The 24865-nt window shown below is 38.7% G+C and overlaps 1 protein-coding gene across 1 annotated transcript in view; it reads left to right on the plus strand.

Moving 5' to 3' along the window:
- The window catches only part of PLEKHG4B (pleckstrin homology and RhoGEF domain containing G4B), a 220467-nt gene that overhangs the window by 124187 nt on the left and 71415 nt on the right, over positions 1-24865 (plus strand). Inside the window, exons 4-6 of the mRNA XM_043979602.1 lie at positions 5646-5852; positions 6123-6246; positions 16415-16508. Of these exons, the coding sequence (XP_043835537.1) occupies positions 5646-5852; positions 6123-6246; positions 16415-16508 (425 nt within the window). The remainder of the gene's footprint in view (positions 1-5645; positions 5853-6122; positions 6247-16414; positions 16509-24865) is intronic.

Here is a 24865-nt window from a genome sequence, read left to right on the forward strand (position 1 = left end):
TTAAGTTCTTAAAAGTATTAAAGACAGGTCCTAAGCAATATTTTACTTTGTCATCTAACATATAATTTAGTCCAGACCTGCTGTTATCCTCAGACTTTGGTTAGAATTATCCTTTTTAATTCACCCTAAATGTATACCACTTGGACCTTGCCAGTATCTGGGAGTTTCACCTGTTTGCTTCCTTCTGTTATCTAAAAGTTATGTGATTATAGGGGATGTAGTCACTGTGCTTTAGGCTCTTTGTTGTTGTTTAGTCATGTCCAACTCTTCATGACTCCACAGGACTTACTGTCCATGGGGTTTCTGTAAGTCTTTTGTCATTTTCTTTGATAGTGGATTAAGGCAAACAGAGGTTGTGACTTACTTATATGATTAGTAAGTGTCAGAATCTGGACTTGAACTCAGGTCTTCTTTACTCCAGGTCTAGTGCTCTATCCATTGAGCCCCCTAGTTGCCTCTTTTAGGCTATTAGGTCCAATTAAAGAGATCCCTTGGCACAGCAGAAGCAAAAAGGAACCACACAAGTAAAAATATAAACAACCTCAAAACAGATCCTCTCCAATCAGAAGAAAATCTTTCCATTTTACTTTTAAAGAGTTTAACATTCCATCCTTATGCTATTTTTTTAACCTGGAGCTAAATTATAATCATCATCATCATCATTATTATAACAACATCAATAACTCACTTTATTTAGAAGTTTGAAAAGCATTCAAATGTCCAAATGAGATAATATTTGTAAAGCAGTTAGCACAGTGCCTGACACATAGTAGGTACTTAACAAATACTTGTTCCCTTCACTTTCCTCCTCTTTCCTTTCCCTACTTTCCTTACAACTACTCTTTAGGGAAGATATTACAAGTATTTGCAGATCATGACTTCCCTACTGCATCTATTCCAAGTCCATTATTTTACAGATAAAGAAACTGAAACCCAGAGAAGTTAAATGACTTGTCCCAGGTCATCAAGTGGATTTAAACTTAGATCTTCTAACTATAGATTCATTATTGTTTCCATTATACTATACTGCCCTTCTTCTCACATTATCCATAATTCCTCACATTCATACTTTCTTGTGGCAGAATAACATACCATTAATTAATAAACCATAATTTGTTCAGCCATTGTTCAATGGATGGGCACCATGTCCAGTTTTTTTGAAACAACAAAAAAGTTCTGCTATGGATATTTTAGTATATATAGGATCTCTCTTCCTGTCATTGACTTCCTTAGGGCATACACCAATCCATAAGCTATATTCCAAAAGAAAAAACAGTTAACTTTTGAGGGTTCCCCCTACTAATTTAGAGCTAGCTAATTTAGAGATGGCACAGTTGATAAAGTGCCAAGCCTGGAATCATAAAGACCTGAGTTCAAATCCAGCATCAGACATTTAAGTGTGTGACCCTAGACAAGTCACCCTGTTTTCCTCAGTTTCCTCATCTGTAAAATAAGCTGAAGAAAGGAATGCAAACCACCCCAGTATCTTTGCCAGAAAACCCCAAATGGAGTCAGACAGGATGAAAGTACAGAATAACAACAACATATTATCTTATTAATCCATTCTGGGAATCTATTATTTACTTATCTCTGACCCAAAGACTTCAATTACCTCAAGCAGAATAATGCTGATATATATGTGACTCACTGAAGTGAAATGCCATTTTTTGGTATCTTGCAGTCTACTTAACATTAAGCGTGTGTGTGTGTGTGTGTGTGTGTGTGTGTGTGTGTGTGTGTGTGTGTGTAAAGAATAACATTCTTCTTGGGAGTGTTATAAGGTGTAACGATTGGAGTGACGCCACCTGCTGGAGACTTACTGTAGAAAAGTTCCACCATGAGGTGAAGGTCTCTGAGGGCAAGACCATGAGTCTTTTCTTTGGCGTCAGGAAGTGACGTTTGCTTGTGGGAGGAAGAAGGGGGAGGCTGGCACTCTGATTCAGGCTCTTTCCTGTGGACTCTGGCAGAGAGCGGAGCTAGAAATGCGCTCTCCCTTTAATAGATAGATGAATGTAGGCCTTTCTCTCTTTACCAAATTCTTATTCTCCTTAATAAATGCTTAAAAGTCTAACTCTTGCTAAAGCTTATAATTTATTGGCAACCACTCATTAGATATTTTAGACAGACTAGCTAGAATTTTAGCCTTAACAAAGGACTCAATTAAATTGTGAACTTTCTCGCCCCCTAGGTTGGGGACCTTTTGATAAGTCAGTCTACTCTTTCTAAACTGTCTAAATGTCTAAAGCATGTGATGCTATAGGTGTACAGAACAATATCTGTTAACAAGCTTCTGCCCCACACACTGAAGCTCTGCTTCCCCTGCCTTTACCCCTGCCAGTGTGTACTTCTTGAAGGGATGGACCAAAAAGTGATCACACAAAGAGACTGGAGTTAGATGGGGAGAGACCCAGATGAAGATTAATTACTTGCCTTCCACTTTGAGCTCTTATGAATGGGAAAATACGTGAGCATTGTATTCACTTGCCCATGAGCCAGGTCTAAAATAACTCAGAGGCCAAGGATAACTTTTAACAAAAGCAGAAAAACTGACCCACATGACTAGGGCTGCCCTTGTCAGTCTACTAAAAGAAGCTTGCTGCTACCATGTAGTGCTTCCTCCCAAGGACACCAGTGATGGGAGGCAGGCTCTTGAGCTATGCTCTGTTGCATGTTGGCATGGTTACCTTTGATCTTTTTTCACTCCTTGGTGGAGACTGGTTCCCTACTAGAGTTGGCTTTAGTTGAAAAGTGTTATAATCAGAAGAACTACAGGATGTAGAGCCAGTAGGATCTCACAGATCAGATAGGCTAATTCCCCCATTGTACAGATGAGGGAAATGAGGTCTAGAGAAGTAAATGGACTTGCCCAAGACCACACAGGTGGTCAGTAGCAGACTTTGCATTTGGACACGTCCTTTCATTCCAAATCCATTGCTCTTTGTACCATTGCAACCCACATCATTCTTCATGTGATGATTTATGTCTCTCCTTGCATCATTAGTGACTCAGTTAAGCCAGTCAGTTTTTGGTTTATTTGTTTGTTTTTTGGTGAGGCAATTGGGGTTAAGTAATTTGCCCAGGGTCACACAGCTAGTCAAGTGTCTGACGCTGGATTTGAACTCTGGTCCTCCTGAATCCAGGGCTGGTGCTTTATCCACTGTGCCACCTAGCTGCCCTTAAGCCAGTCATTTTTATGGCACTTCAGAAAAGGAAAAAATGAAGGAAAATTGTAAAAAATAGGCACTTAGCAAATTTTATTGTTGGCTCTAGAATCAGAAGTTGTTGTTCTTTGGTTGTTTTTCAGTCATGTCTGACTCTTCATGACCCGGTTTGGGGTTTTTTTGGCAGAGATACTGTAATGGTTTGCCGTTTCCTTCTCTACCTCATTTTACAGATGAGGAACTTAGGCAAATGGGGTTAAGTCAGAAGACCTGGGTTCAAATTCTTCCTCTGAGTGCTTATTAGCAGTGTGACCTTGGCCAAGTCTTTTAACCTCCTTTGGCTTCACACATCTGTAAGATGGGGGGAGGGGCGGGAAGGGGAGGGGTTTGATTAGATGCCTCTGAGATCACTTCTAGCTCTAGGTCTATGATCATATAATAACAAAGTCTGTATACAACTTTCTCTGTTACATAGGATATAGTTTGTCATAGTTTGGACATAGTTCCATTTCTAGTTAATTTATTCTAATTTTGCATAAGTGTATTTTAATATATTTTCCTGATATGTTACTCTTCTGTCCCTTCCTACAACCATCACCCTAACACAGTCCTTTATTGTCTAGATCTTTCCAACTCCAGTTTCAGGTTCACTATTCTCCTCCCAACCCCTAGTTAATAACTATACAACATTGCCAGACTGATTTTTCTGCACAGATCTGATAAAGTCCCTTCTCTCCTCAAAACCCTTTAACTGCTTCTTTTTTTTCTTTTTTCTTTTTCTTTTTCTTTTTTTTTTTTTTGCAGGGCAATGAGGGTTAAGTGACTCGCCCAGGGTCACACAGCTAGAACGTGTCAAATGTCTGAGGCCATATTTGAACTCAGGTCCTCCTGAATTCAGGGCTGGTGTTCTATCTACTCTGCCATCTAGCTGCCCCCCCCCCTTAACTGCTTCTTGAAGAATGTCCATTTCCTTATTCCTGGAATGCAAGGCCATCTACAGTCTGGCACCAGCATTATCTTATATACCTCCTTCCAACCCCATTTTCTCTCCTCTCAGACTCTACTATCCATTATGCCTCAAACATGCCCTACATTTCCCTAGCTCCCTGGCTTCACACATGAATTTACCTATACCTGAAACACCCTTTCCCCACCATATATAGTTCTAACTGTTGGAATTATACCCATTCTTCCCTAATCAAATCAAAGACCATCTTCTCCCTATGGTGTTCAGTGATCCTCCAAGCAGACCTTACTCAGACCCTACAAAACATAAAAGGTCAAAAATGAAATCATCATTGCCCCCTTGGTTTATAATCTACTTGGAGACTTGACACATATATAGATAAGTATAATGTAAATTAGAGAATGAAGAAGGACAAGGGAAAAATCAATGTGTTGTGGAAATGTGCATGTGTTCATTGGTTGAATGTGTTATGTGCTGGTTATGTTCATTGTGTCACAAACATTTGTTTAAAGGTTTTATCTCCCTTAAAAAATCCTAAGTAATAAAATACTTTTATAATTTAAAAAAAATCCTAAGTAATTTAAGAGGAGGGACCATATCTTAATTCATCCTTGTATCGCTGCCAGTATCTAGGAGAGTGTTCCACACTTATCATTTATTGAATTTAAATAAAATTTTAATTTAAGAAAACATTCACTCAAATGTGATAATATTTTGTAAACTGCAAAGTGCTATATGTTGCTAAATGTCAGTTATATAAAAATCCAAAAATAGATTAGAGGGTGATTATTCATATTAAAAATAGTCTTCATTTTACAGAATGTTTTACTGAAGGGCTTTTTTTAAGCAACGAATTTCCTGATACATTTAAAATAATCTATGCTTTTAAATTTTCATTTATGCCCAACTTTTTAGGAACATCTAATTAAGCAAACTTGATTTGGACCATATAGTCATAATGAATAAAAAAAATTAGGCATTTACTACATGCCACAAACTGTGCTGAGCACTAGAGATACAAATATATAAAACAAGAAAGCATTCTCTGCCCTCAGTGGGTTTGTGTTCTAATAGGGGAAGGCAACACATTTAGTGGAGTGGTGGCAAACGAAGGATATTTTGATTTGGAAAATGAGATAGTGAGTAAAGTCATAGGACCATTGTCTGCCATTCTTTTCAGGATGGCAAAATTGGTTTGATTACTGTTCCCAGAACTGGAAGTGGAGCCAGGGCAGGTAGCTGCAGTGACGAGGCATGAAGGCGCTAGAGGGTAGCATGGTGTGTCAGAGTCAGGTCAGGTAACATGAATTCTCAGCAGTCAGAGACAGGATCTGGACCTGCCCTTTGGGAGGTGGCACGTGCAGTGCATCAGCATGGTATGAAGCTGGCCAGAGAGCCATCTGTAAATCTCTACTTTCTTGGGCATGTCTTTGAACCTGTGCTCATTGTAAATGTCTTTAACCAAAAAGGGAAAAAAAAAACCTTCCCTTTTAACCAAGTCTCTCTCATTTGGCCAGATGTTCTCCAGAGTACAACCATAACAGATGCAAATAACAGCTTCCAAAGTCATGAGTCCAACACATTTTCAAAGGTGTCCCCTGAATCACCACCCTGTGAGAGCGAACTGTTGTCTGCAAACACTGGAGACTTTTATCACAAGCTGCCCAACCAGTTACTTGAAATAAACCAAGAATTACTTCAGTCTGGAATCATTTCCATCCCTGGTAAGTTACATCCAAATCCCTGTCCACACAAGGGCCTTCTAAAGCATGCCAGTCTCTTCGGCTCAAGCCAAACCACACACATTAGATGTTATCGGAGCTATTTTACAAACACTTGTATTTACATTCCAACCGATTAACTCCCTGCTGTTGTTGTTCACCACATCTCATGCAAAGCCAAGAATGGTATCCAGGCCAGAATAACATTGTGTCTCTCCATTTCCTTGTCATCTGGTACACAGGTTTCTCAAAGGTGGTTCTTTGTTTTTACAGGGACCAGAGACCGTAATGGGAGGGCAGTGGTGCAGGTGTGCACCAGAAGTGCATTCTGGTCAAAGGAACAGTCCTCAAGCAGTGAGCTCACCCACCTTTTGATGTACTTCTACAGCATCCCCAGGTCAGGCCTCACCTCAGAGCCAGTTTGCTCTTCTGCTTTCAGATTAAGTTGGGATGGCACAGTCTGAGAAAGCCTTTTCTTTATGAAGTTTTCCTTCCTTTCTAGGCACAATAAAATGCAAATTTCATTCAAAATCATGATCAGTAGTTGAGTTGGTTCAGTTTTTTTAGTCTTATCTTCTAATAAAGTCTGTGTAATTCCCTGGTTTAAATATAGAGATGCTACAGTACAGACTCATGTATCTTGATCCATTTGGACCAGGCACAATAGAAAAGGAAGTTACTGTTGGCACCAGCTGTCTGATTTTCAAGACCTACCATAATCTAGCCCCAACCTTATTTCCTGCTACCCTCTGGCACAAACTAGCTGGGGAGACAAATCTAACACATGAAACAATTTAATATGTAATTGGGGGAAAAATAAAATATATTGCATTTTTTAAAAGAAGAATCTGGTCCAATAAATGTGCTGCTTTGGAAGAAGGAGGAGGAGAAGGAGAAGAAGGTGAAGGAGAAGAAGAAGGAAGAAGAATATAAAAAAATATTAACTAGCTTGCTTACCTAATCTGTAAATTTTATAACTGTATTAGCATCTAAAAAATTATATCTATAGCTGAAAAATTATAACTGGTCCATAAGTCCTGTTGTGGTCACCATTCATGTAAAAATTATATTAACTGGTGGTCCTAATCTGTGAAATCCTGGCTGGGTATCTGCCTGCTTTTAATTTAATATAGGAAGAGCCAATTAGGAGGCTCTCCCTCCCCCACTGCCTCCCAGACTGATAAGGAAAAAGATTAAACAGCCTCCCTTTCAATTAAAGCAAATACCAGGATTTATTTATGAGAACCAATTTAGACATAAGAATAGAAGTAGGATAATACAACCTGACTGCGTTTTAACTTTCTCCCTGGACAGAATTTTTCCTCTCTCGTCTCTTGCCTGTGACTACTTGCCACTGCAGCCACTGCAGCCACGCCTCCCTCCTCTAGTAGCTCCCTTTCACTGTCAGCCACCCCTGCTCTCCATAGCCTCTTCTTAATCCTCTTTCTCAGTCCGCTCCTTTCACTGCTCCGATCCTCTGCTTCTTCTCACTACTGACTGACCTCCCAGCATCTCTACCCAACCCCACCCCCAGCTATATAACCCTTCTTCCCCTCAAACCTCTGGCTGGGGTTGCCCACACACACCAAGCTAATTCACTGGTGACACTCAGGGCAGGTGTCCAAAGCTGGCAGGCGTACCGGTTTTCCTGCGAACTGCCCCCACACACACCCAGCTGGGCAGAGGGACCTGGGCAGGGTGTGAGGTTTTTCCCTACTTATCCTCGATGAGTGGGGAGTGGGCTGGGCGTGGTGCACAAGGTCCCGTGCACAGGGCAGTTTCAGGGGACTAGTAGCGCTGGGGGAGGGGCAGCCCGTTCGGGGCGCCCAAGGCCAATTTTAGCCACCCACAAGAAGAAGGAAGAAGAATCATCACCCTAGACAGTAATAAGCCACTATGACATGCCATACCACAGATTTACTCACTTTTCTTCTCACTTCTCCCCTCTTTTGTCTTTCTAAATTCTTTCTATCCTTCAAGGCTCTACTCCAATGTCATCTCTTCTAAGAAGCCTGTCTTGACTATTTCTGTTCTCCATGACCTCTTTTATCTGAACTCTTAATGTATTTATTGTCACATAATTTTAAATTTAATATTTTTAATTTCAAAATTTTTATTATGAACTTAGACCTTAACATAAGCATTTCTGTATGTAAAGAAAGAAATTAGTATTATTTATAAATCTGTGAATGTGGGCAACCTTTTTTCCCATTTCATGTGTTAGTTTTGCCTCCCCAACTGGTTTATAAGTTCCTTCAGATAAGGAATGATACGTCACACTTCTGTGTACCTCACAGTGCTCCCAGCAGTGCCAAGCCACTGGCTGATGTTGAGTCAGTAATTTTTTTCTCAGTTGACACATCTGGGACCTTCCCACTCATGAAAGAAGGACTAGAGAGGCCAATCATAGTGGGAATGTGTCTCATTGTGTACCTGACCCATATGATGCCCTGTTAGTCTCTTTAAAATGGATTCTACCTGCATAATTGAAACAAAATTTCAGACCCTCTCTGATGGCCCACTTGTTTTAGACAATGTCTGGTGTAAGGGGTCTCAGTATAATAAAGAGATTTGAAGTTTGTTGTAGAGACTTTAGATTTGTAGTACTGATTAAGAAAAATGAGGTGGCTATCAAAATATAAAAATAATAATTGCCAACTATATAGCATGGCCTTAAGGTTTGCAAAGTGCTTTTTGTGTTCTCATTTGATCCTCATAACAACTCTATGAGGTAGATTCTCTCATTCCTCATTGGACAGATGAGGTTAAGTGGCTTGTCCTGGATCACATAGTGATTGTCTGAGACAGGATTGAATCCTGACCCTTCTTGACCCCAAATCCAGCACTAAATCCATTATGCCACTGAGAAGAATAGGTACCAACACTCCTATACGTGATTTCAGCCCTGGAATAATGCCCCATGATGAAGAACATTATGAAGGACTGGACAGGGTACTAGATGTGGAAGCAAAAGGAAAGCAGTCAAAGCTTGGCCCTTTCACTCACTAGCTGTAGAATATTAGACAAGTTCCTCTGTCTGGGCTTCAGTTTTCTGTAAAATGAAAGGATTAGACAGATGATCAAAGTTCCCTCTGAGCTCTAAGATTCCATGGTTATAACATCTAACTGTCTAGAAAATAAAACTTTAAGGCTTACATTCTATTGTTTTTCAGTTCTGACTCTTTGTGACCCCAGTTGGAGTTTTCTTGGCAAAGATTCTGGAATGGTTTGCCATTTTTTTGAGAGTTCATTTTATAAATGAGGAAACTGAGGTAAATAGGGTTAAGTGACTTGCCCAGGGTCACTCAGCTAGTAAGTGTCTGAGGCCAGATTTGAACTCAGGAAGATGAATCTTCTAGACTCTAGACCCGGTATTCTATCTGTCCTGAATTTCTCCCCACCCCTACCCCAAATCAAAGCCCTTGAGTCTGATGCTGCTGAGAATAAAAGCTATGTTTGTAAGGCACCCAGAGAACTTTGCATTGTTGGAAGATCCATGCTAGCAAGAACCTTATCCCACATTTCTACAGATGGCAATAATATGTTTTTCATTTTGGAATTATTTTGTTCAGTTAATAAAGCACTGAGTAGGGGGCAGCTAGGTGGTGCAGTGGATAAAGCACCGGCCCTGGATTCAGGAGTACCTGAGTTCAAATCCGGCCTCAGACACTTGATACTTACTAGCTGTGTGACCCTGGGCAGGTCACTTAACCCCCATTGCCCCGCAAAAAAATAAATAAATAAATAAAGCACTGAGTAATGACATGGTATAGAAGATGGCAGATTGGTCTTAGAAGACCTGGGTTCAAGTCTTACCTCTGACAGATACTCTGTGGTTTTTGCTATCTCAAGAATTTCATTAATTTGTTACATTGGTTACATTGGTGTAAGTAGCTTCCACATCTGGAATTCTTAACACTGATAAAGTCACAGGTGTGGACAACAGTAACAGTATTAATAATGATAACATGCATAACAATAATGATAACGACAATGGTTATATTAGTAATAATAATGTTGATTATGATGGCAATAATAATATGCTTTGTGTGCAGTAATAAAAACTAGCTTATTAATCTGTGAATGCAGTCAAGTCTCCTGGGAACAAAGAGTATAAAAGAGGGCTTCCTCTACTCATACTTCCTGCCACCTAAACCTCAAGAATGGTATTGAACCAGAATTTCTGAAGGCTCATCACTTGAAGACCTAGAATGTCCCAGTCCTGCTATTAAAAGAGCCACCATTGGGGGCAGCTAGATGGCACAGTGGATAGAGTACTGGCCCTGGATTCAGGAGGAACTGAGTTCAAATCCGACCTCAGACACTTGACACTTACTAGCTGTGTGACCTTGGGCGAATCACTTAATCCTCATTGCCCCACACACACACAGACAAAAAAAAAGAGTTACCATTACATTCCTAATTCCCTGTTCCCATTTCCATCTTTGCCCAGAGATTCTTCTGGTTACCTTAAGAAATATTCTGAAATTATTTTTTAAATTCTAAACAAAATTAATTTTAATTCACTATAATTTCAAATATTGAGAGTATTTCATATCACTTTTTGAATAGTGAGACCTAGTCAGAAAAATTTTTAAATAAGCACAGTAAGTCATAACTCCAAAAAAAGTTGGAAATTACAGGCTTTATGAGTATCTACCAACTTCCTTCAATTCACCCAACCTCTTCATTTCAGTTTGCCCAAGGTTTTAATGTCCTCAGTGGCATACCAGTAGATGCCAAGTGAGACTTGAACTTAGGTCTTCCTGCCCTAAGGCCCACTCTCTATCCACTTTGCCAAGCTGCATCAATATTTTTTTCACTATAGATGGATAGAATAGACCAATAGGAGCTTTTATTTACCCCTTGAATACCTCAGCTTTGGGTCCGATGACTTTCAAAACAAATCTTGTTGCTCTTTGGCCAAAACCCAAAATTATTATTATTAATGATTCTTATCCAAGTAATATATACATGGCTGACATGTTTATATATGTGTATACATTATAATATATACATATGTATACATTCATGAAGGTCAGACATACACATTCCCCTAGGTAAAGGATCTTTGGTTTCTTTCCATTCATATTTCTTTAGTACTTGTTTTTGTGGGCAGAATCCTAACATACTTTCTATTTTCCCAACTCACTGGTAGACCATCCAATTTTTGGCTGACTTTCAAGTCCTTTCCATCTTGGTTTGGATGGAAGCCAAATAGTCATAAGTCTTTTCTGTCTTGTTCTTTTAAAATAATATGTAGACTTGATGTGAGTTAAGATATCATTTTGTCACTCTTTCAAGAGTATTATGAACCGGGTCAAGGTACATTCCTTCTTCTTAGGATGATAGGATTTAGAACTAGAAAGAATATTAGATGAGAGCATTGTTGAAGTATAAAATGGATAATTTTGATTATTTTAAATTTAAAAATTCTTGTATAAATAAAACCAATGTAGCCAAGAATAGAAGGAATGCAGAAAACTGGGGGGAAACTTTCATAGACAATTCTCAGATAAGTTGTTATTGTGCTGTAATACTACTATAATGTAGGAAATGACAAGCTGGTTGATTTATAAAAACATGGAAAGCTTTAGACATGTGAAGGAAGATACTAACCACTTTCTAAGAAAGAGATGACAAGTGGAAATATACATAGTTTGGTCTTACATTTATGTAATGACTGTATATTTATGAATATGTATGACTATATTTGTGTACACATGGATATATATATAAATATTTAGATATGTGTATATGTATTTATATACACATTATATATATTTCATATATTATTTCATATATACATGCACATATTTAATTGTAGCCTTCTTTAGGGTGGATGAGGTGGGAAAGGGAAGGGGAAAAATTAAAAGTGCACAGGAGAGAACAAAATAAAACCTAGAATGAAGGAAAGAAAAACTAGGCAGCTTTGAAAACAATGTGTAGCATTTATTATATAGGCTATCTTGAAATGGAAATTTATTGTTTTACATTGAATCCTCTCTTGTATTTTCCTGTGTACATGGAAATGTTCTTTTTTTTTCCTTTTCTTGTTTTGTATTTAAGTTTTAAAATGGAGGGGGAAAGGCAGTGAGCTCTCGAACTCATGACACGATCGTTCCAAAAAACATCCAAATAATGCCATAGGACAATTCCTGGAGCAGCAAAACCCACAGAAGAATGTGCTGAAATCATCTTCTAACCAAGGACAGCTTGGAAGGTTGGAAGGAGGGAGCTGCTGTGCTGAGACAGGAGTGGAGCCCAACCCCACAGTCACCTTGACCCAAATCCAATCCCAGGAAGGCTGAGCCAGAGAAAGACACCCCCCCCCAGAAGAGGAAAAAATGAATAGAACATTTACATAAAAGGAAAGAACATTAGAAAGTTCAACTCCCTCATTTTACAGATAAAGGAAACCGAGGCTAAGAAGTTGGGTGATTTGCTCAGAATGACACAAAGAATAAAGATCAAAGCCAGGTCCTTTGACTCTAAATTCCATGCTCAATTTGTTCTAAATCCTTTCCATCTAGATTGTTTTACTCTTAAATCCCCAGGACCTAGAACAGTGCCTAGGATGTATTAGATGCCTAATAAATGCTTGTTGATTAATTGATTTCCTGTAACCACACTATGTGATGGATTGATATTTCAAAATGACTTCCCCCTTTTGTCTGGGATCCCTTTTGTCTGCCTACTTTTTACTAAGTCTTCTAGTCTTTGTGCCAGATTGCTCCATAGACTCTAGGGCATTCTTCCAAATACCATCTTTTCTAAGATGCCAAGTTTGGGTTTTTATTTCTTCTCTCTCTCTCTCTCTCTCTCTCTCTCTCTCTCTCTCTCTCGTCCTCTTCAGAACACTTTAAATTTATTTTCTTGGGAGCATAAAAAAGTCTTCTTATAGTTAAAACCATGATCTCTCTGTCAAACATTTGATCTATAGTTTGGTTAAAAGCTTTTCTTAAGTAAAAGGGGAATAAAATAGTGTTACATGGCCATGGGAGAATCTAACCTGCTAGTATACTGAGAAACACAAAAGAAGATTTCTAGATGTGTGCTGTTTCTAAGTTGGCCTTAGCAAATGATCTCAAAGATTGCCCAGGTATATAAACTACAAGTGCATGTACTTAAAGTTTTTAAAGTTAGGAGGAATCTTAATTTTCATTTAGTGTTACCTCATAGTGATGAAAAACTGACTGTCTGACAGTCAGTGTGATATTGTGGATAGAGAGATGGCCTCATTATCAGAAAGACCTGGGTTCAAGGCCCGTCTCTGACAAATATGGCTTTGTAACCCTGGCCAAGTCACTTAACTTCTTGGTGTCCCCAGATCAATTTCTAATAATGAAAGTCTCAGAGTGCATGACTATCTGTACCAGCAGGGGAAATTCTTCATCAGGAACTCAGTATAGAAATGAAATAACAAGTCTGGACAAAAACAGAAACAAAAAAAAAACAGGCAACTTAAAGATTGTTCTGTCAGCAGCTCCATCCACATAATAAACTGGTCTATATGCCCTCCCTTTTCTACCCATTCCAAGGTCCTTATTCCAGGAACAGTGATTTACATACAATGAATTGATTTACACAGAATAACTTTAATATCTCCATCAAAAGTCAACTCTTGGGGCAGCTAGGTGGCACAGTGGATAGAGCACCGGCCCTGGAGTCAGGAGGACCTGAGTTCAAATCAGGCCTCAGACACTTAACACTTACTAGCTGTGTGACCCTGGGCAGGTCACTTAACCCCAATTGCCTCACTAAAAAAAAAAAAAAAAAGTCAACTCTTAAAATAGTCAAAAAGAGCTTCCTGTCTTCCCAAAGACTTCTCTTCTCTAGAAGTGAAAACTTCTGTCTAGTTTCTTCAAGCAGTCCTCATATGACATGGTTTCCTGATGTTTTACCATCCTACGCATCTTCCTCTAGGAGCATTGCAATATTTTCAGGTAATATCTGAGTTGGAAGAGACTTCAGAAGCAATCAAGTACAACCCATACCTGAAAAAGGATCCCCTCTACAAAATATCAAGTAATTGATTGCGCTGGAAGATTTCCACTGGGATGAAACCCACTCTCTTCTGAGGGAGGCCCTTCCACTTTGGGACAGCTCCACCTCATAGCTATGAATATCAGTTACTATGATGTGTTTATAGGTACAGATATAAACATATAGATATAGACATGGGGCTAAGGAGGTATTGACTACAGCAGTGGCTTTGATGCTTTAGGCTCAGCTGCCTCTTTCTTTCAAAATTGGAATGAAGTGAGTGACCTCCAGAACAATACAACATGGCTGCATTTCTGCAAAATTAATTAGTGAATCAGAGACTGAAACACTTAGTTCATAACTCGGAAAATCCACCCTTATATAATTGATACTTTTATTGAATTCACTGTTCTTATTACTAAAATGACATTCAACAAATCTTTTCATTACTCAGAACAGGTCATCAAAACACTAAATTTATCTAAAGCAAATAAAATAAATTGTTTATTCCCCAGCTAGAAAGATGCTCATTAGATAATTGGTGTCTCTACTATGAGAAGCTATAATCTGAAGACAAATTCCATTTTTCCTTTTAAATAGAGCAATGTTCTGATACATTTTCTTTCAAATATCCTGGATGTCTTTAAAATGTTGCTTGCTTGGGGGCAGCTAGGTGGCTCAGTGGATAAAGCACCAGCCCTGGATTCAGGAGGACCCAAGTTCAAATCTAGTCTCAGACACTTGACACTTACTAGCTGTGTGACCCTGGGCAAGTCACTTAGTCCCCATTGCCCTGCCCCCCCCAAAAAAAGTTACTTGCTGGTTTGTTGATATACCATTAAATCAGAGAAGTGGACCCAATTTTTCATCCAAATCATGAATCCTTTTGCAAGATCACAAAAGTATGGCCATCAAGTCATTGTTCACAGACTTCAAGTAAAGGAGAGTGTGCTCACTGTGCCTATTCTATTATTGGAGAACTCTAATTGTTAAAAGGAGACTTAGTAGAAAGAGCACTGGGCCTGAAGTCAGGAAGACCGGAATTCAAATCCAGACTCAAACACTTAATAGCTGCATAACCCTAGGCAAGTCACTTAACCTCTTAATCCACTGGAGAAGGAAATGGTAAATCACTCCAGTATCTTTCCCAAGAAAACTCCATGGACAGTATGGGCATGCTATAGTCCATGGGGTCATATGGAGTCATGAAGAATTGGACATGACTGCACAACTGAACAACAACAAATGTTAAAAAGTTTTTGTACTTGTAATTTCTACCCATTAGTCCTAGCTCTGCCCTCCAGAACATCATAGAAAACATGCTTTCGATAGGCTCTTAAGAAATAATTGTTGAGCGACATTGTCTTTACAGCCAGTGTTTCACATCTTTTAAAACAATGGTCAATTTGAACACAGTTCTTGAACACAGTCTTGTCTAATTCAGTTCATTTCCACACATACTTGTAAGGTGCCTACTATTTTCCAGACATTATGTTAGGTGCTAGAGATACAAAGACAAAAACCAAATTCTCCCAGCCTACAAGGAGCTCACCATGTGCTATACAGCCTCAAATCTTTCTACTATTTATCCTAATGAGAATGAAGACCAGTTTGCCCAAGGATGTTGATTAGGGAAATCTTTGAATAAGATTCCTCTGCTCTAGAACTTGTCAATATTTTACTCCATAAATATTTTTTAAATGTTATATTTTTATGCCAGATTTTCCCTAGTAGTTATGAAGTCATAAAGTTTTATTTGAACCTGGAAGAAAGGATATTCAGGAGATCATTCAAGGTATAGTGACAGCAATAAAAAGAGAAAAATAGAACAGGGCTAGACATCCTGTCCTCTCTCTCCCCCAGAAACTTGTTGGAGAGATATCTGTTGATTGAGAGTTGATCCCTTTTGTCCCCAAGGTCTTTACAAATATATCTCAGGGCATTATTTTCTATTATCTTCCATGCCTCCAGAAAAATCAGTGAGTAAAGCTTAGATCTTGCTAAGATCTTTCTCAGCCCCACCAGGACAAACTTTTCTATCCATTGATAAATAATAATTCATGGCACATACTAAGCTCTTAATAAATGCTTTTTGATTAATGCTGATAATAATACCTAACATTAATGTATTAACGTTTTCAAAATGCTTTTAAAATATTACCTCAGTTGATATATTGTTTTGAAAAACCTAAAGACAAGTCTTTGCTTTTTTGTTTCATAATTTAATTTATTTGATAGTGCTAAGTATGTTTGTAGTGATGGATAAAAAATGTTTAAGAATAACCAAAGCAATGTTGTTAATCATCAATGTAATAAAAGGCCTCAGCTTGCCCTAGAATCAGTGACTTGACAGAATTTAGCGATCAAACCTGAATAATAATTGTTTCTAACGAGCATAATTTTATTTCTTGGGAAAGAAAAAGGAAAGAGAAGGCCTTGAGTATCCAGAAATCAGTAGAATCACTAAATTTTAGAGCCACGAATGATCAAAGAGATCATCTTAGTCTTGTTGAAATGTTAGCAATAAAATTTCTTGCTAAGAAATTTTAAATACACCCAACCTGCTTTTCTTTTTACAGGAAGGAAGTACGAGATTTGGGACTAGTCATCTTAGTGGACGCACGGAAATACCAACCTGTTCCTGCTCTCTTCAGAGCTTTCACAACATTACAGGTATGTTCGTTGCCCTCATCCTTTGTTGTTCTTTGTTGTTGTTTTAAAAGCCTTTGTTTTGCCTTCAGAATTAATGAGACTCCGCAGTTTAGCTGGTAAAGCTTATGCTGTGCTCTAAGGAAAATAGTATTAAAGGAATTCTAGAGGAGGCAGGTAGAGAGGATATCACTGATATTTTGACTGGAGTGAAATGTAAAGAATTGGAATGAGAGACCAAAAAGATATTGTATTTGTTCCAAATCAAGTTTTTTTTTTAAATAATAAAATAGAGCCAAAGAATTTTCCTCTTGGTATCATGCCAACTTTGTCCACTAGTTGCTGGAAAGAGAGAAAGAGTTCCAGAAATTATTGCAAAGATTTCATGGCATTTGATTTCATCAGTGGTCACTAGGATAACCTTTGTTTTTAGTAGTGACTGAAAGAAAAACAAACAGCTGCTCAGAAAGTTCTGTGGTGGTGAAAAACATGAGGTCTAGTTGGAGCGTCAAAAATGCTGTTCATTTGCTCTGAGAAACTGAAAGTTCCATCAGGGTGAGGTTGATGCAAAAACTAAAAAATCTGGGACTTATTTATTTTAAAACTCTGATACTTCAAGGCAACTCACAAAAGAGGGTTTTTTGCTCCTTCCTTGGAATATTGAACGGCTCAAATGGCTGATCAAATTTAGCCTTGGTTGACTGTCATCTTGAAAGGAAGTCTCCACCAGAGTGCATAGATCTGTTCTTGGCCCTGTGCTGTTTAACATTTTTATTATCAATTGATTAAAGACATAGATAGCATCTTTATCATACTTGCAAATGACACAAAGCTGGACAGGATAGCTATGACCCTGGGTGACAGTCAAGATCCAAAAAGATCTTGAGAGGTTATTTGGTCTAATCTAATAAGGTACAGCCTAATTGGGATAAAAGAAAAGTTTTATATGGGTAAAAAAAAATCTAACATTAAAAGCACCAGGTGAGAGAAGTGTGACTAAGCAATAATTCATTTTAAAATTATGCAGAGAGGGACAGCTAGGTGGCATAGTGGATAGAGCACCAGCCCTGGAGTCAGGAAGACCTGAGTTCAAATCTGGCCTCAGACACTTCATACTTACTAGCTATGTGACCCTAGGCAAGTCACTTAACCCCAATTGCATCACCAAAAAAAAAAAAAATTATTCCGAGAACATGTATAACCCTTATAGAATGGCTTGCCTTCTCAATGAGGGGAGTACAAAAGGAGAACGAGAAAATTCGGAACCAAAAATTATAAGAATCAAGGGTTAAAAATTGTTTTACAGGGCAGCTAGGTAACATAGTGGATAAAGCACTGGCCATGGATTCAAGAAGACCTGGGTTCAAATCTGGCCTCAGACACTTGACACTTACTAGCTGTGTGACCCTGGGCAAGTCACTTAACCCTCATTGCCCCACTTTAAAAAAATTGTTTTACATGTAATTGGAAACAATAAAATATTACAGTAAAAAAATCAAAGATGGAAAAAGACGCAGAGAGAGTTTAGTGGAATATATTTGAGGCAACGGAATGCAATTTTACCCTCCACGTAATTGGAAACAATAAAATATTACAGTAAAAAAATCAAAGGTGGAAAAAGACGCAGAGAGAGTTTAGTGGAATATATTTGAGGCAACAGAATGCAATTTTACCCTCCATTAAGAGAGGAATGGTACAAGGACCATGGAGTTGTACCCTGGTCAGGCCACTGTGCTCCATTCTGAGTTTTGCATTTTAAGAAGGACATTGATAAATGAGAAAGTATCCAGAGGTGAGCAACCAGGATAATGAAAGGTTTGGAATTAATGCCATATAAGAATCTTTGGAAGTAACTGGAGCTGTTTTGTCTAGAGAAGAGCCTTAAAGGATATAGGGTTGCTGTTTGAGTCCTTGAAAGGCTACCATGGGGATGGAGAATTTAATAGTTTTGCTTTGCCCAGTAGAGCAAAGCTATGATCAAAGGTTGGAAGTTATAAAGAAATAATTTGGGACTTGATGTAAGGAAAACCTGGCTTAGAACTAGAGCCATTCCAAAGGGCTGTCTCCAGAGAGAGCAGGGTCTCCCCACTTGAAATTTTAAAGCAAAGGCAAGTCTTGCTTGTTATAAAAGGGACCCTTTTTCAGGTATAATTTGGACCATGTGACCATTGAGGTCCCTTCCATTGTTGAGATTTTATGATTCCATCTGTTGGTGGTGGTGGCGGTTTCTTCATAGTTCTTTCTTACTTCATCAGTCATTTTCACATTTGTTATCATTTCATCAGTACAACCACCTAGTAAATTAGATGAGTCGGGATGATATTAAAAAACAGAAACCATTAGTAAAGAACCTAAGAGGTCATGTAGTCCAAACTCCTCATTTTATAGGTGAGGAAAGTGAGGCCAAGTGAAAGGGTAAGTGACTTTCCCAAGGTCACACAGCTCAGTGAATGGGACGAGATGAAATTATAACCTTAGTCTCTAGACTCCCAACCCTATGTGACCCCATCCCTCATTCTTGAACTAGTTTCAGCCTAAGGGAAATTTTTGCCAGTCAACAAGTCTTACCACAAAACGTTCTTAGGTCTTGAAACTTATGAATTTTTTTTTTAAACTGACTCCTTCCTTTCTTAGCATCCTGATCTTTGAACTGTTGGCTGGCTCCCTCTCCCCAGTTCCTGATTCCTCCTACCAAAGTCTCCCCAGGACTACAATGCTAAGACTTGAGGGCTGAACATACCATGGTGGCGAATTTAGACATTTTACTGATTTTCAGTGTTTTGGGAGATAGGAAACATTACCCTGGACTGTTCTGTTTCTGGGGCACTTGAGCAGAGCTGCTCTACTCAGTGATTTGTTTCCAAGGTTACCAGTGGAATACAGGCCAAGTGTTATTGTTCACATTCAATAGAAAAACTCCAAGGCTGGTTTCTGAGTCACAATAAATAAACTGGAGAAGAATGGGGGAAATAAACAGTGGGAAAAGTATGGGGGGTAGAAAATCACATTTTGATCTTTAAAATTACATCCAGTTCTATACAGATATTTAAGAGCTTACTTTATCACAGTATCTTACAGTTTCAGATTCTGAAGGGATTTCACAGGCCATCTATTCTAACCTCCACCTGCCTAAGAATCTCCTTTATTATATCTCTGACAAATAGTCATCCAACTTCCATTTGAAAATCACCAGTAATGGGGAAATGACTACTCCCTGAGGCAGTCTGTTATACTTCTTGACAGCTATAAATATTGGGCAGCTTTTCTTTACATTGAAATGAAATTAGTACTTCTACTTTATGTTGGAACCAAGCAAGACAATTCTAGCATGATAACTCCCCAGATACATAAAGACCACTAACTAATCACATTCACCCTTAATTCTGTTTTCCTTCAAATTCCTTGCCTTAAAAATACCTGAGTTCGAATTCTGCCTCAAACACTCACTGTTTGACCCTGGACAAGTCAATTGCTATCTCTCAGCCTCAGTTTCCTCATGTGTAAAATGGGGATAATCATAGCAATAATAAAAATAAAAACTATTTCACAGGCATTGTTGTGAGGATAAAATGAAGCAACATATTTAAAGCACTTTGTAAACCTTAAAACATTATATGTTTTGTTATTGTTCTATCTGTCCAACTCTTGACAAAGATACTGGAGTGGTTTGCCATTTCCTTCTCCAGATCATTTTGTTTTTGTTTTTTTGCTTTTGTTTGGTTGGTTTTTGGGGGTGATGGTGGGGGGGGGGTTTGGTTGTTTTGGTTTTTTTTTGCGGGGCAAAGAGGGTTAAGTGACTTGCCCAGGGTCACACAGCTAGTAAGTGTCAAGTATCTGAGGCTGGATTTGAACTCGGGTCCTCCTGAATCCAGGGCCGGTACTTTATCCACTGTGCCACCTAGCTGCCCCTCCAGATCATTTTACAGATGAGGAAACTGAGGCAAACACAGTTAAGTGAATTGCCCAGGATCATATAGTGTGTAAGTCTGAGGCCATATTTGAACTCAGGAAAAATGAGTGTTCCTGATTCCAGGCCCAGCACTCTTATCTACCATGCCACTTAGCTCCCCAAAGTATTATATAGATGCTTGCTGTTGTTGTTGTTATTATTATCTGTATGGCATGATCTCCATTCCTTTCACTGGTGGTAGCCCTCCTCTGGACACACTCCAACTTATGGCATTTTATGGATGCCAATGGAGCAAATCCACAGACCATTGATTATCTGTCTTTCTTGTTCTGTTATGTGCCCACATCCTTCTCCATTCACCAATCTCTGCCTATATCATGAGGTCTCAACTCAAAATCTTCAAATGCATCTGTGACCTCATTAATGTGAATATTCTCCATCCACTGGTGAAAATAAAGACCTATTCATACCTTGGGAATTCACCACAGGAACTTTTTACCAACCACCCCATCAGGATTCATTATGCTAAAAGATAGAGTATGGGGAACAAAGTATGTTTGGACTTTTCACTTGATAAACCTATGGGGGTTTTGGATATCACTTGATTCACTTCCCTTAGCAAATTCTCCTGCTTGTGGACATTCTCTTTATGTATTCCTCAAGGGGACCCAACTTCCTTTTTGCTACTTTATTAGCCATTATTAGTCCTGGACCAGCGTTATAGTCAGTCATAGGTATGAAGCGTTTCAACTCCAGACACAAAGAACTTGGGATGGAAGAAAATAAGGGAAATTGATGTAGATTTTAATAAAAATACTGGTCTTACTGAATTTATAAGAATATCTATGAAGATAAATATAGTATAATTAGATGGCTCACTATTCCAGGAAACCTTGTGTGACTCTCAAAAGACAAATTATTTAAAGAGTCTCTTATTCATATTTTATTCATTTATTATGAACGTAATCCCAGAGAGAAAAGAAACAAAAAGAAAAGGACATAAAAGTGAACCAGAACAGCCCTTGGGAGAAGTCATTGGTCTTGTATTTTTCTTTTGTGGCTTAAAAAAAAGACACAAACATCTGTGATTCTGCTTTGTTTTATTAGAATGATACCCCTTCCTTCTCCCACCCCCACCCCCCCAAGGCCTCTTAAAACAACAATAAAACAAACAAATAAAAAACAATTCTAGTTTATTGAAATATTTCATCTCCAAAGAACTCTCAAAATATGGGGAAAATGTGATTTGTGGTCATCATCATTACATTGTAATTTATTGCTGAAAAACATAGAGAAGGCCATTTTGCACATTATATTGTGGATGAAGGGAAATACTTTACCAGCTCCATAAAGTATAGTACCTTAGGTCCTGATATGTATACCAATAATAGTGTCCTTGAATTATGAGAAGATAAAGTTCCTGTGACTTGTCCTCTGGCTATGTGTAGGTTTCTAGAAAGAAAAACTCTTTTACATGTGAGTGTTTGAGAATGTATATATGCTTGTATGCTCCTGCTAAAGAGCTAACATTTGCTAATATTCACAGAAAGGAATAACAATAAAAAATTTCATGAATCAAGGTCATGTTTAGACTTCTGTTAGAGAGCAATACAGAGTTTCCCAAAAATCCTAATGTAGTCTTAAGCTATTAAATTTTAAAATCATCCTCCTAAGTACATGGTCTGGGAAGTGTGAAAACAATTCATTTTTAAAAGATGGAGGAAAGAATTAGTGGAATATATTATGAGGCAACAGAATGTAATCTTACCTTACATTAAGAAAATAATAGTTCTAGGACTAAGGAATTCTGTCCAAATATCTTAGTGTGGTTTTAAGGTTAAAACCACACTAAAACTTTTGGGATGTTGGGGCCAAATTTGATATAGGGAGAGTTAATTAAGTGGCTTGCCATAATATTGGGGTCCTGGAAATAATGAGGGACCTCTAAGCCCAAAGCTCCCTCCCCTCTGAACTGCCTTTTTAGATATTTCTCCCAGGCCAATAAGAAAGGAGCCTAACAACCTCTTTTCCACAAATGAATGAGGTTTTATTAATGGGAACAAAATAAACAGCAAAGGTGAAATTAATAAAATCAAAGACAAGGGAATAGGGAAAAAGAAAAATGGATAATCCCCCTAACTCTAACCTAAGTCTATACAATCCCCAAACTCACTTCCAGTTCAGCAAATTCAAAAGAACAGGGCTTGTATGTTAACTCACCACCCGGGGTCTGTAGCTTCAATGGGAAACAGCTTTGTAGTTGGGGCCCACAGGACAAAGTGCCAGGAAAAAAACCTATTTCCGCCAGCTCCTGCAGCTCACACCACCAAAAAGAAAGTGACTCTGGAAAAGCGACTGAGCTCCCCTCAGTGAGCATTTACTCTCCCTCCCCCAAAAGGGGAGGTCCTTCAAACTGCCTGTGGAGAGTGGTTTCTCCTGCTGACATCAGCAGCATATGTCACTCAGGACACGACAGGTGTGGCCCATCCCAATCAGTCTGCCAAATTCCACTATTTTTACCACATTGACACACTGTTAACTTCAGTAGTCTAGGTGGCTCAGTGCATAAAGCACCAGCCCTGGATTCAGGAGAACCTGAGTTCAAATCTGACCTCAGACACTTAATACTTACTAGCTGTGTGACCCTGGGCAAGTCACTTAACCCCAATTGCCTCACTAAAGAAAAAAAGCAGGGAGATGGGGATGGAGAAATAGTGGGAGAGGAATGGATGCCAGCTTAGGTCTCTTCTAGGCATAAATTCATCTTACATTAAAATGATTATCTTATTCCAAAAAGCTGCAGCCTGAATTTCATCCTCAGCCATACCACATGTACAGAAACACTCTGTATCAACACATATGCACCGCTTCTTTGCTATAAACTATAATTTTGTGACAGTGAATTAAGGGAGCAATACTAGGTTGATTTGTATTGATTAGGATGGCAGTTAGAGTCTAGCCAGTGTCAGACATGAGAAAATGATGGGGTTTTTAGGTTTCTCTGCACCAAGTCATTCCTCTACCTTGCAGGATTTCTTTCTTTCCCTTTACCTTAAGTTCTTCTTCCATTTCTTTGGGACTCTTTGAGGCAGGTAGGTAGAACAGGGAAAAGAGTTCTGGACCTGGAGTCAGGAAGACCTGAATTAAAATCTAGCCTCAGATACTTAGCAGCTTTGTGATCCTGGGAAAGTCATTCAACCACTTCCATCCTCAATTTCCTCATCTCTAAAATGAGGATAATAACCTACTTCCTAGAGTTGTTATGAGAACAAAATGAGCTATTTGGAAATTGCTTTGCACACCTTAAAGTGCTATATAAGTGCTAGTTGTTGTTGTTACTATCTATTATTATTATTTACCCTGAAGTACAGAGTTCCTATACAAGTAATGACTGCTGGTCCTGGAGTAAAAAAAGATATAAATTCAATTCCAGCCTCAGACACTTACTAGCTGTGTGAACAGGTCTCTGTTAATTTCTTTATCTATAAAATGGAGATAATAACACCTGCTTTCCAGGATTATTGAGAGGATCAAATGAGAAAATATTTGTAAAGTGCTTAGTATAATTCTTGGTACATAGTAGGTGCTTAATAAGTCATTGTGCTATACACACACACACACACACACACACACACACACACACACACATCTTCCACAAAGGATCTACTCATAAATCCTCTACAGTGGGGTCCACTCATTCTGCAACCCCTCCTCAAGACCCCTTGACATTGTATGGATAATGCCAATAACGTCCATTGACTATCCATTGGTTATCCCTCTTGTTACACTGTTGACCCACCTCCTTTTCCATTCATATGTGTCTTGCTCTATCAGGAGGGCTTAACTCAAAATATTCAGGTGGATCTGTGATCTCAGTAGAGTTGAATGTTCCCTCCCTCTGCTGAGGCAAATGAAACCCCATTCATACCTTCCCAACCTGTGCACCTCTTGTCATACCCTCCCATAAGTTTGCAGGAGGGAACCATGGTAACCTTTGCTTGAAGTTGATATCCCTACCAAGTTGTCCCTAGAAAAGTTGATGTCTCTCCGCTCTGGTCTATCCTCCACTTAGCTATCAAGGTCATTTTCCTAAAGTGCAGCTATAACTATGTCACTCCCCTATTCAGTAAACCTCAATGGCTCCCTGTTACCTCCAGGATCAAATGTAAAAGCCTTTGTTTGCCTTTTAAAGCTTTTCATAACTTGGCTTTCTTTCTACCTTTCCAGTCATCTTACTTCCATCTTAACTCCTTCCCACCCCCCATATACTCTGTGTTCTAATAACTGGCCAACAGACAAGTTGAGAACATGAGGACTGAGAAAAGGCCATCAGTTTGACCATTAGGAGATGACTGTGGGGTTTTTTGTGGGGTCCCATGACCAACAAGATTGAAAATTAGATATCTTCTCCAATTCTCATGGCCTCTTGAATCTCTCTAAAAGAGGAGTTAAGGGTCACAGATAAAGCAAT

The sequence above is a fragment of the Dromiciops gliroides genome, chromosome 1 (genome assembly GCF_019393635.1).
Source record: "Dromiciops gliroides isolate mDroGli1 chromosome 1, mDroGli1.pri, whole genome shotgun sequence".
NCBI classification, from domain to species: Eukaryota; Metazoa; Chordata; class Mammalia; order Microbiotheria; family Microbiotheriidae; genus Dromiciops; species Dromiciops gliroides.